The following is a 13,160-nucleotide window of genomic DNA, read 5'->3' as shown; positions in this document are numbered from 1 at the left end:
GACTGAATAAAAAAACTCCCCCCCCCCCCCCCCCTGTGTCGAATGTAACGTTCAGGGGTTGTCTGGGAAGACGATAACAGTTCGAGCTGACTTTCATCAAATATTTAGGCAATGTCAAATACCTTTAGAGAATTCTCAGTGTAATGTAATCTTTAAGAAACCTTGTAGGAAACCTTCAGTGAGCGTTCCCTAAAGGTTTGAAAGGTTTGTGAAGTTTGCATCTCAGGAAGCTGTTCTTGACGGGCATATTGTGAAAGCTGCAAGTCTTTTCTTAGGGCCTATCCTCTGTGATGGGAAAGGTGAGAGGAAACGCAGACAGCGAGTCAGGTCAAACACATGATCACTTCGGCCAAGTTGCATGTCTTTTAGACGCCTCCTCCAAATACCTTGGCTCTGGAAAGGCATGAATAAAGCTTTGGGAAATTCTCGCCGTGACCTCTGGGTCAACATGCAGCGACTTGATCGAGTTTTGGCTGCCAAATCGACACCTTGCGGATCACTCTGATCCAGCAAATCAGGGTCAACAACGAGATGCAGCAGGACACACATCTGCGAGTCGAATGGAACAGATTTTGGCTGGACTTGATTCAAATAGAATAGCATCTAACTTTTATTATTGTCCCCCTGTGGAGGAAAGTTCAGTGCACCAGCAGTACAGTCAAGGGGAAGGTAAAAATGGAAGCATGCAAAGTGATAACATAACAAAAACAAGAAGAGATTGTAAACTGAGGACATCAGTTTATGACATCAGAAAAGAATCTGCCTATCAAGCACTCTGATTCTTAGAAACTGAGGAGTGAAACTAAGCTTGGATCAGCCTGTTTTACCTGCTCCCTCATCATTTCATGGATCCTAACCAGCTATTATCACCTCCTTGGAACTGAGTTATAAAAAGCCACACATTGATTCTGTTTGACACAACAGCAACGAAGGGCGTGTGAATATTTCTTCTTCTTCTCTAATGCATTTTGTCTGTCTCCTTTTAGTACAACAATGATCTGCGCCTTTTGGCAGCCAGTCTCTCCACGCGTCAGAACAGCTCCAACTTCACGCCCGTTCTCAGGAAAATGCCTCAGCCTGCAGCAGCATGCCCGCGCAGAGGGTGAGAAGCCCTTTCAATATTGCCACGGACACAAACGATGTTTGTGATCAAATTCTTCAGCTCAGATTGAGATTTGTTTGCCTTTTTTTTTTTTTTTTTTTTTTTTGAAGGGAGGAGGGTTGGTGGTCATATAGGCGGGCTGACGATCCCTCTCCACACGCTGTTTGCAACAGAGGAGCGCAGCAGTGGGAGCTGTGTTTTTTTCTCACCTCGTTGCTTTTGTTTTGTGAATGGATAGTTAAAGTTCGAGATCCATGCGCGCAGTCTCTCTCTCTCTCTCTCTCTCTCTCTCTCTCTCTCTCTGTCTCTCTCTCTCTCTCTCTGTCTCTCTCTCTGTCTTATGAAAGAGCATGACCACTGCTGAGCTTCAGACAGATTGGACCTGAGCTCACACACAAGAAGAGAAGGCGACATGGAGGCTATCACGACCCATGAGTTCCTGATTAACTCAACAGATCTGAACAGTGTCTTGTGCCGCTTCGGGATCAACATTTCGGAATGCGAGCCAGGACGGGGCCCCTCTCCAGAGCCCAACGGTAAATTAAACCAGCGTGTCGATATAACGTGGCTGTGAAGATTTCTCAGTTTACCTAAAATAGTCTTTTGAACTCCAGATTGTGGCAAAAAGAAACGAGCTGGTTGAGGGGAGGGGGGAGGCGAGCGCTTTGGGCATTTTTTTTTTCTTGCGTCATTGCGCATTACGCGCACGGCTCAGGTCCTCCACAAAAGCTAATGCAGTCGGCGCTCGCTGGTTCTGCGCGGTCAAGTGAGCACAAACTGCATTTGTGTACTTTTCTGGAGGTGGTTTGAGGGGGGGCACAAAAAAACTGGGACGTAAAAAGCGCCAGTTTGGAACATTTTTGCAGATAAAACCCTGGAAGGCGACCACAGCCCGAAGTGGCAGCATAAAAATGCGCACGCTGAGCATCAGCGGGGCTGCACGAGTCACATTTCTGAATAAATATCAGAGTGATGTTTCCTGAAGGGAGGCAGATGACTTTGAAAATAAAATATACACAGAGTGTAAGAGGACAGGAGACCCAGAGCTTAGATGTGGCCCATATGGGCAGAAAGCGACAGGCGGGATAGAAGCCCCACCACATGCAGGTGCCTCTCAGAATGCCACTGAAAAAGTAATTTCTTTTTAGTAATTATTTTCTAGAAGTGAAAGTCACAATGTAAATGTTTAAAAGCAGGTTTCGGATGATGGTTTTATTTATTATGAGGGGGGGGGAAGCCTCTTGAAGAAGTGATTAAAAACACTTCAGACAACTGGTAGTGAGCTTTTACATGGTTGCAGCTGTTCGGCACTCTATTTGTAGATTTTTTTTAGAAATGTGTTCATATCAGCCACACAAAAGGGTTTCAGGGGATGAATGACCTGTTGAGGGCAATAAAAAAAACTGTTTCTCTGTTGTATTTATGTATCCATACAGAATACAGAATATTCTGTATCCAGAATATTCTTTCATGTAATCCATCCAGACATGGACTTTCTGTCCAGGTCATTGTCGTTCTGCACAGCCCAACTTTTAGCTGACTTCGTGTTCTATTCAAGTGATTGCCTGATTCTACACTCTTTGTACTGATGAACAGTTTATTAATGAGGAGGGATGCATTTTAATGAAGGGACCACTCTTCCGGGTGTTTAGATTCAGGTTTTTGTCAGACGCACTCTCAGTGGCCACTGAATACACCTTGCATGATGATGTACTGTGTGCTTTCCCAACCGTTGTTGCAACCGTTGTCATGTGCATGTTGTTTGTCGTTATGGTTTGTTGGTTTTTGTGTTTTCTCTTTCCGCGGGTTTGGAGGCAGGTGGAGACTTCCTTCTCTCCTCACACTCCTATCGCCGTCTTTCCCTTCTTTCCTTACTCATTTCTTTTCTGTTTTGTTTCTGTGTCGATTACATTTGAAGTAAACGACAAAGCAGTTTCTAATAAAGTTTCATATGTTTCCCAAGTGGGGCATCGTGGCACGATACGCATGCAAAAGTAGCTTTGTTGACTATAACTCAGAGTGCCACACTGCTGGACAGGAGGTCTTCAAAAAAAATTATAAAAGGGATTTTTAATGCAGAAATATCGACCGATGGAAAAGTAGACTGACTTGTCATGATCAGAAGTTAGTAATCCTCCAGCCGGAGACCTTCTTTCCTGAAAAATAAAGACACTGACACGCCTTTCCTTCTCAGACATCTCCCAGCCTGTCCGGATCGTCCTGTACAGCATCATCTTCCTCCTCAGCCTCATCGGCAACAGCATCATCATCATCGTCCTGCTGCCGGTAGGACGAAGACCGCGGCTGAGGACCATCACCAATCTGTTCCTGCTGTCCCTGGCAGTGAGCGACCTCATGATCTCCCTGGTGTGCATCCCCTTCACCTTGATCCCCAACGTCATGAAGGATTTCATCTTTGGCCTCGGCATGTGCAAGCTGGTCATGTACTTCATGGGTATGTAGAGATGTCAGAAGGTGGACTGGAGTTTGATCAATGAAACCGTTTGATCAAGTTTCTCAAATTCTCCCCTCCAGACATGGAAATAAATGTGGACACCCCATCAATTATTTAGTTAGAAGTCTATTATCCTTAGAAGACATGTTCACATATCTATGTCTAATCATTCTCACATCATAACATTTCCGCCTCCATATTTCACAGGTGATATAAGGTTTTTTTTCTCCCCTGGAATGTTTGGTTTATACAAAATGTATCTGTTGTGCTTACAACTAAATAATTGTGCTTTAGACAAATCTTTCCAAAAGTCCAGGTTTTCCTTAATATTCTCTTTGGGAAGTTCTACACACTCTATGGTGTTGATCTCAGGGCTCTATTAATTCCAGTCAAAATGGAACTTGCTTTGAGCCCTGCTGTGCACATTGACAAAATGCCATCGTCATAATTTGACACAAGGCACTAAGGCAGTGTCCATAAAAATCCATTGGTCCATTGGTCCTTACTCGTCCATTGGGATACCAGAGTCCAGTGGAGGGGTGCTTTACTCTTCTGCATCCTGTGCTTTGCATTGAACTTGGTGCCTTGGAAATCCGTTCCAAGAAGTTCTCTATGAGCTCTGTGAATTATTCTGGTTTTCACAAAGTTTGGAGGACGGTATCTGTTTACTCAGAAGCCAGTTGGCGACGACTGCACTCAATAAACTGGCCACGTTCAGTGGTTGAAAGTGGTCTGCCATTCTTTGATTGGGTTGCTTACACTTTAGCATCAAGGAAATTTCAACAAATTGACTCATTCTACTCGCAGCATCCTGGTGCCGCAGCTTCATTCACCAAGCCCTTAATAGCAACCCATATTTTTTTGCAGACGTTTTGAGCAGCAGTCTGCATGACTGGATACCTTTTAGTGATCGGTCGTGTGGTGGATGAATAGAGACGAAAATAACAAACATAACTAATGTTAACGAGAACTTAGCAAGTAAATAATCAAATGACAAAAACGTTGGAACATCTAAATCCAATGAGGCGTTAGTACTTTTATACTTTTTTAGTCATATAATGTGTGAAAGATTTTAATTGCAATTGATAACCCTAAAGCCGGAAGCAACATAATCTAACTCTGTCTCCGTGGTGAGTCACTGTACTTTTTGTTGTGTTGGTAATTGCTTATTAGATAATTGAAGTCATCTGAGGCTGTTTGCAAGGTTCATTTCCCCTGTATGTTCAAACGCTCCTGGAGATTTAATGAGCTTGAGCTAAAAACAGTTCAGGCCTTTTTTTTGTCCAGAGAGTATAAGTTTATATTTTTACAGAGACAAACCTTTTGAGTTTCGATTTAGGTCTCGCCTTACGATCTGGAAACTGACTGCCTCGAAAACCAGCAGGAAGACGATTCCTATCAGCTTAGGTTGAAAAAGGTGACCTGTTCCCTCTGCCAAAATTATCCTCACCAGTTCATTCTTTGTGTATGAAACACACATAAATTACCTTTCCGGTCAAGAGCAAGTGAGAGCAACAACGCTAATCTATTTCTGATGTGACTCAGGGCTCTGAAGCAGCGATCACACCACACGCCAGCCCTCACTGGACATTTTCTCCGTCTTCCCTGCATTCTGAGGAGGTCGTCAAAACACTGCGTCTGAAAATAACTTGGCGCGGAGTAAAGAAGACAATCCGAGCGGCCTCTGTGAGTCAACAGGGACACGTCAAATATCATCAGTTTGTCGGCTGAGAAAGAAAGACAAACACCGCAGACGTAACGTTCGCCATCGTTAGCTGTCCTACATTTCAGCCTTTCGGGACGACATAAATGAAAACTCTCCAACCATACTGAGGCTAAGTTGAGACATATAGCCTCAGAGTTGGACAGGAGATAATGCGTGTTGTATAAAAGTGAAGCTTTGCCCTGTGACTTGTTGCAGGACAACACGTCACAGACATCTTCAAATTGCTTCCCATATCGCCTTCTATTCCTCCTTAAAACAGGGCGTGCTCTTTTTGTTTTTCTGATATCATGTAGCCCATTTATCCTCCTGAGTTTTGTAATCATTCAGGTTATCTTGTGTGGAATCTAGTTTGATGATCTAAAATATTTCAGTCTGACAAAAAAAAAAAAAAAAAATTAGATGAAATCTGCAAGGACTTCCTCACAGCCCTGAAGCTTGTTTGTAACTGTCTTGATCTAGAGTACGACTTTCAATATGGAAATTGCTCCACATCTCCGACTCTGCCTCTGAGTCCGAATTTGCTTCAGCGATTTAGTTGGATCTCGCAATGCAATCAAGAGATAGTTTTTCCTGATGGCTTTTAATACCGCGGCCAGACTGTGGGTGAAATTCATCCGCTGGCTCTGATTTTGTCTGCTCCGGCTTAAATCTCTCGGATTGCTTTCTGTGGCTCATGCTCTTAGCTCTTAGGTCAAGTCCTGATAGATAAGCCTTCGGGGTTGTATGCAACGCAGGAACTCATTCATTGAGAAATGCAGGTTGTGTTTATTGGACCTTTCCCCTTTTTTTTTTTTCCGCATGAGGTCCACTTGACTCCATTAGCAGGAAAGATATGTGATTTCCCAATCAGTTCTCTCTCCTCCCCCAATTGTCTGACAGCTGCAGACACTACAGAGGCACAGTTGCTCTTATTATAAGATATGTGTGTCTGCTTGGACAGTGCCAGCAGCGTATCTGTACTAAATCGACTGCATACATTTGTCTTGACGACTCCACAATATCTAAAAAGAAAATATCTGCCTTCTATTTGCTTTCTTTTTTTTTTTTTACTAAAGTAACTTACATGACCAAGTAAAAAGATTAACAGACCGTACAGACTGCACTCCATTAGCGTGCTGCTAATGAAAAAAAAAAAAAAAACTGCTCCTCTTGCATCTGAATCCAGCTGAAGTTTGAAGGGGAAAAGTCTTTATTAGTTAAAGGTTCAGATTAATAGGTGTGTGTCACTGTATTGTTACGGAGTCAGATGTTAAGTTTAAGAGTTAGCTGTCTATTTAGTGACATGCCATGGCAAGCGTCATTGCAGTTTTTTAAGTTTTTGTCAGTTTGTTTGTTGCAAATGCATATTTTTTTATGTTTACTAATTAACTAATTTCTGTTATCTCATAGATAATAGGTAGCATTGGATTTTACTAAATGGTGGTTGAGTTAAATGCATACAAATTCTTATTTGTAAAAAAAAAAAAAAAAAAAAGAAAACATTTATCATATTCCTTTCATTTCACAATTAGGCAAAACTATATTTATATATTTACATTTGAAAGAACACAAAACTAAAATCCAACTGAGGTACTTTAAAGTTTGGGTGTGTGACACAACGTGGGAACTGTCAAGAGAGCATGGATACAATCAGAGGGAACTGCAAGACAGTTCCCATTTATTTTGATTCAGGGATTTGACGTTTCCTACAGAGACGGACTAAACGGAGATGATTTAGTGCATTCAGGGACGCGAACCTCTTCCTTGACTTTAATTTGCCCGTGATTCTGATAAATGACCTGGATTACGTCTTCATGCGCCTTCCAGAAAACCTCTGTGGGGATCTTTCTAACAAGGTGGAGTCATTACAGATGATGCATTGAATGCAGATATTTCATTTTCATCCAATTACGGAAACACGAGGAAATGTGATTTTAATTCCTCTCCTCACTTCCTGTTGCTCCATTTAGCCGTACATGGAGATTAAAGGGCCGTCCTCGGGGATTGCTCTGTCATTCGTCCATGTTTTTATCTGCTGATGTGTCACTCTTGCAGGTTGTGCCCAGCCGTAATTTGAAATGTATTTATAGATCGAGTGGTTATTGCTAAGGACTGTGTTCACACTGATCAGATGCAGCAACGGTGTGTTAAATATGACTGAGTTTGTCCATCCACACTTTACACTGTAAAATGTGGGGAGAATGTCTGGCAGTTACAAGGGATAAAATTAATGGCACTACTTTGTCTTTGCATGAACTGTAGTGGTACAGAACACATAAATGTGAGTTTGTCTGTGTCAAAATGTGTCTTTTTAGTTTTGCTTTTTTTACGCGCTGACTTATTAAGGTGCGTTGTTGCCATTTGTTCATTTAACATTTAAAACATTTTACTTTTCTTAGCATCCTTTCTTGAATATCACAAGCAGCAGCTTTCCAAATATTCTGCAGAATCCATTTTTAAAAATTATTGAACACAGGACAAACCCGGGGTTTAATTCATATTTTTTGCCTGAACCTCCTTGATATTCATGTATTTTATCATCTTCAGGATTAAGCAGTACAACACAATATTCAATTCAGTTTATCGACATAGCGGCAATTCATAACAAATACCGTCTCAAGACACTTTGCAAAAAGATTGTTTCAATTCGGTCGCACATACATTTTTAATTGACCCTAGTTATCAAACAGGACAGTAAACTCAGTTAGTTGCTGAAAGTAGTTTTAAAAAGTCTATGTCTAAGGAAACTGAGCATGGAGTCCAGCATTGTTTTGACAGTGGACATTGCTTCATGGTCAAACAGAGCTGTGGGTGTGTTCTCCTCTCTGTGCAGGCGTCTCGGTCAGTGTTTCCACCTTCAACCTGGTGGCCATTTCCATCGAGCGCTACTATGCCATTTGCAGCCCCCTCGCTTCCATGGTGTGGCAGACGAGGAGCCACGCCAAAAAGGTCATCACCGCCACCTGGGTGGTGTCCTCCATCATGATGCTGCCCTACCCGATCTCCAGCACCCTGAGGCCCTTCACTCGCCTCGACAACAGCACGGGACACATGTGTCGCCTGATGTGGCCCAACGCGGTGTTCCAGCAGTCCTGGTGAGATACAAATCTGCTCATTGGGGAGGTTTGTACTACACGGTGACCGCAAAACGGTTGGCTTAAGACGGCTGTTTTGCTGAGAGGTTTTCTCGTCTTGGTGAAGAGAGAGCGAGGCAGCCACCGGAGGAAATCCAGCTGCAAAAACCCTTCCAATAGAAAACATGATTGAATTGACTCCATGTCTGATTGGTTTGTCCAGGAAGTTGTATTTTATTACAAGTCATATGGGCAGTTAAATAGTAGGGGGATCCGCCAGTACAATCCTGGCTTCAACAAATTTTATGTCACTTTTATATGTGTGCTGGAACCCCTAATTAGGCCCTCCAGCTTGGTAGTCAGAACAGAGACCAGACTCTGTCGGCTGTCAATCACACTGAGCTCATGTGGAGTGAGAACCAGAACCTTTATGTGTACCTTTAGCCACATGACACCATTAAATCTGAAGAAACAATGTTCTTTAAAACAAGCTGAGGGACCCTCACCCAGGGAGCCATTCATTCAGCCCACCTTTAATTCACTGTAAAGTTATTTAATTCTGATTAAATTTGGTCGTCGTAGGTACATCGCTCTGCTGCTGGTGCTTTTCCTGATTCCTGGTATCATGATGGCGACGGCTTACGGACTCATCTCCTTGAAGCTGTACAAGGGAATCAAGCGAGCGCAGTCCCTGAAGCAGTCCAGCCGAGGTATGACAACAAAGCATGGCTGCAACCATTATATACGTGTTTGTAATGTTTTATTGTATGTTATTGTTCTAGTTTACCCCTCAGCACGCAACAATGTGTTTTGAGAGCTTTACAGTACGTTGAGTAACATTGAAAAATGTTGCAGTGTGGATGACTGAATTAATTAAATAGGGTTGGGGCCATGGACGTATGAGAAGATGCTGCTTTAGCATCGTTGCGCAGTGGAAGTGCATGACAAGTTTCCTTTAAGAACAACAGAAATGTTCTTGCAAACTAGATTTTTATGTCATTTGTCACTCAATGCTAATAATGTGGATCACAGAGAGAAAAAACAAACAATATCTGCAAATCAAAGTAAATTTAAGTTGATTCTAAGAAGCTCAACCAATTTTATTTTTTGCTAAACCAAACCAATTCCATAGGAAAGCTAAAGCCAGACGTCCCTGGCTAATGTAGCCCTCTCATGCCGCTATTTTGTTTTTCCACTTTCTCGTCCGCACCAGAACGCCACGCCAGCACCGGCAGCATCAAACCAGGAAACGGCGACGGCTACAACTCATCCGAGAGCAAGAGATCGAGGAAGAGCAGAGGCGGCGAGCTGCCGGAGACGTCCCGAAACTCCAGCAGAAAGGAGCTGATGGCCAACAAACGCGTCATCCACATGCTCATCGTCATCGTTTTCCTCTTCTTCCTCTGCTGGACCCCCGTCTTCGTCGTCAACGCGTGGAAGGCGTTCGACCAGCGCTCGGCGAACCGTCTGACGGGAGCGCCCATCTCGTTCATCCACCTGCTGTCCTACACCTCGTCCTGCGTCAACCCCATCGTGTACTGCTTCATGAACAAACGCTTCCGGCAGAGCATACTGGCTACCTTTTGTAGCGTCAAAATCACGGGGGGGATCAGGAAGTGGTTCTACTGGGGGAAGAAAAAAAGCCCATCTGAATGGCACAGAGACGTGGGAAGAGGATACGCGCCCTCCAGTACCCAAAGCATGAGGGAGAGCACTCCCGGCGTCAACACGAACATCCCCATGACACAGTGCAGCGAGGGCCCGTGATCTGGACCGCTCTGTGCATGCTCTATGTAGAAGTGCCACGCGGGGGTGAAGACGGCGCGTTGTGTGTTGCTGAGCCCTCGCAGTGCTTTGTGGGTATTTCTTTCATTTTAGCTTGGTGTGAAACGACACGAGTCGGCAGGCTGACGCCTCACAGCGGAACGATCACAGCCAGATGTTTCCCGGAGACCTGCAGAGTCCAGAGTACCGACGACGCTCATTCAGCTTCGGGGACCGCGGGCGTGAACATGAAGTGCTCTGACGCAGCAGCGAATAAGTCAACATCCCGGTTCTGCACATAAATACCGCCAGATGCTTTAGAACCGTCATAAGCTCCGAAATTACACAAATAAAGAAATAAACATTTTTCTTAAATAATAGCTTTTCTTTGAAAATGTTGAAACAATATCTAATCTTTAAGGACCAGTGCACAAGCAAAAATAAGTGGGACTTTTCAGTTTTTAAATCATTTTAGTCAGGAAAAAACAACAACAATGTCCTATGCAGAGTTAGAGCCATATTCAAATATTCCGACTACTTGAGCCTGGGAAGCCATCAGTCCTGGCGTGACGCCGTCCCCACCTCTGAGTCTCAGCCTCTGAGACAAATCAAATGCAGCTCGTAGCTAGATTTGTCCCGATCCCGTTTCCAATTAATGCTTAAATTCGCCTTTGTGCTGAAAAGAATAACAAGTTGGAAGAAAAGTCCAGTAGTGTGTGGTGAAATAACAGACTGCTTTTTTTTTAAAGGCCAAATCAAAGACAATAAATCATAAATATTTGCATGTTAATATCTTTCTCGATGCCAGATCAATGTCCTCGATTCAAACCCGCTTAGCTTTCATTGGTTTCCACACCGCGACGTATTGTGATGGCATTTTTAAAAACGCTTGTTGCGCAGGCCTGCACATGAAAATAAATGAAGGATATTTTTTTTGTGTGTAAATTTTCATTTCTTTGAAGTGATGTGCCTTTCATTTGCTCCTGTTGTTGGATGGGGCGTCGTTCACAGTGTCCTGCTGCATCACAACAGGTTGTGTTACCTTTCTTTAGGCACGCTGCCTCATTTTATTTATTTTTCATACGAAAGGACCAACTCACTACATGGAAATGAACTTTCAGTGCTGTGAGAGAGTTGCCAAATATTTCATTGGTGACTTAATAAATAAGGGATATCTTAAGTATTGCTTTCAGTTTTAATGATACGGGTGAGTAAATAGTCTGTGCACCTTAGTTTGAGGTCAAAAGTTGTTGTGAGAAGTTGTGGTGGATATGGAGAGTTTGCACAGTGTGCAAGAGCACAAGTTTTGTTGTTTTTTATTTTCCCTTTCTTAAAACAGATACATCTAATTTTCAAGAGTCAACATTAAATTTTAAACCTAAACTTTCAAACGACAAAAGGTTCAACCCCAGACATTTTGGAGTGTTTGACCTTTACAGGTTTTGAAGCTTGGTCACTGCTAAATGTTTAAAATAGCACTTTTAAAGTACATCTAGCTAGTATAGACAGTATAGGCTGGCATAGGGAACCTATTTTTTCAATTTTAGTACAATATATTTTGTGCACATTTAATCTCAACAGAACTATAAGGAAAGAAAAGTTGGTAGTTTGTGATTTGCTTGGCAACTAGCAGGAGTAAAAAGAAAGTCCCAAGGCCGAAAAACACAAGTCAAAATTATTGTAACAGGTGTAAAAATTTAAATAATTCAAGTTTGAATTTAAATTAAACTAAATTAAATGTTAGTTTAAGAAATTGTGTAACTGTACATGGTTAGTGGTATTTCTAATCCCTCTAGTGAGAGAAACTGAACTGAGCTGAACTTATAAATCAATACATTTTTTTTTTATTTTGTTTTGTTTTTTCTCACCACAATTTATCGGTCGTTTTCAGCATTGAATTTACATACTGAGACATTTTTATATAGTTCTGAAAAACTAAATGCCAAGACACTGAACCATTTCTAGGTTTTGAATAGGCCGTCTCTTTGATCTGAATCTTTACACACTGCCTTTCCACTTCCCAACGTCTAGCAATCACAGGCCTCACCGATACATTGATCACAACCAGCAGCTTCGAACTCGAACCCCCCAGCCTGCTACACAAACAGCTGCTGCCCTTGACCCTCTGTATGTATGTGTACCTAAAGGACTGGGCAACTGGAGAGGCCTTATCTTATTGTGGGATTTGTAACACCTGCAGCTCGTCTTTAAAGAGTCAGTCTCTCCCCTCATGATTTCCACACATTCTTACCGCTGAACGTAGCAGCGTCGATGTAGCAACTTGTGCGTGGTTTTTTTGAGTTCATATGTGAAGAATCCAATATTTCTCTTGTCATTTCTGCCAGTTTGTGATGTGAAATGTCGGCTCTCAAAATGCACTTCGCCGTCTTTTTGTGTGCTCAGGCTCGTTTCAGGCAAACGACTGACTAGAAAAATACGACCGTGGGATATCGATCGGCTTGTTGCGAACGTGGCCGTCGGAAAACGTTTCGACGTTTTCCGAGCGTCGCGGTCAAAACTACGGACCTCAATGTATCTTGCGGAAATTTGTGTAACACATACAGGTGGTAAAATGTGCACAACTTTAAAAATGAGATGTCATTTATAAAAAAAATGTTTACAAATAATAAAAAACAAAAATCTAAAAAGTGTGGAGTGCATTTGTATTCAGTTCCTCTGAGCGAACACCTTGTGGAGCCGTGTTTTTGGGGTTGTGGCTCTACACACTGTGCCTATAAAAACTATTCACCCCCTTGAATGCTTTCTCTTTTTTATTGCTTTTACAATTCATAGTCAACAATATTTGCCTTTTTTACAAAAACCCACCTTTGACATCAAAGTGAAACTGATTTCTATAAAAACATAATTATATACACCTATTTAAAATAGAATAATTGAATGCATGAATGCCCCCTTTCAAAGGCAACAAAACGTCAAAAGGGGGTGAAATTTTTTTTTATGGCAATGTAACTCCTATTATTATTAATATAATTCATTTCACTGGTGCATGGACCATCATAACTGGTATTTTGTGATAAACGTTTGGCGCCAACTGGATGT

The 13,160-nt window shown here is 42.4% G+C and overlaps 1 protein-coding gene across 1 annotated transcript; it reads left to right on the top strand.

The window, feature by feature from the left end:
• Positions 1 to 845: 845 nt before the first annotated feature.
• Positions 846 to 11,254, top strand: cckar (cholecystokinin A receptor). Its single transcript, XM_055060248.1, has 6 exons — positions 846 to 1,102; positions 1,213 to 1,638; positions 3,297 to 3,557; positions 8,096 to 8,357; positions 8,919 to 9,046; positions 9,550 to 11,254. The coding sequence occupies exons 2-6, from the start codon at positions 1,515 to 1,517 to the stop codon at positions 10,101 to 10,103; spliced, it is 1,329 nt and encodes a 442-aa protein (XP_054916223.1). The 5' UTR covers positions 846 to 1,102; positions 1,213 to 1,514; the 3' UTR covers positions 10,104 to 11,254.
• Positions 11,255 to 13,160: the final 1,906 nt, after the last annotated feature.

Source organism: Poeciliopsis prolifica, unplaced genomic scaffold (assembly GCF_027474105.1).
Source record: "Poeciliopsis prolifica strain line A6 unplaced genomic scaffold, Auburn_PproV2 SCAFFOLD058, whole genome shotgun sequence".
NCBI lineage: Eukaryota > Metazoa > Chordata > Actinopteri > Cyprinodontiformes > Poeciliidae > Poeciliopsis > Poeciliopsis prolifica.
Note: the sequence above shows the minus strand (reverse complement) of the source record. Positions and strands in the feature narration are given on the sequence as shown.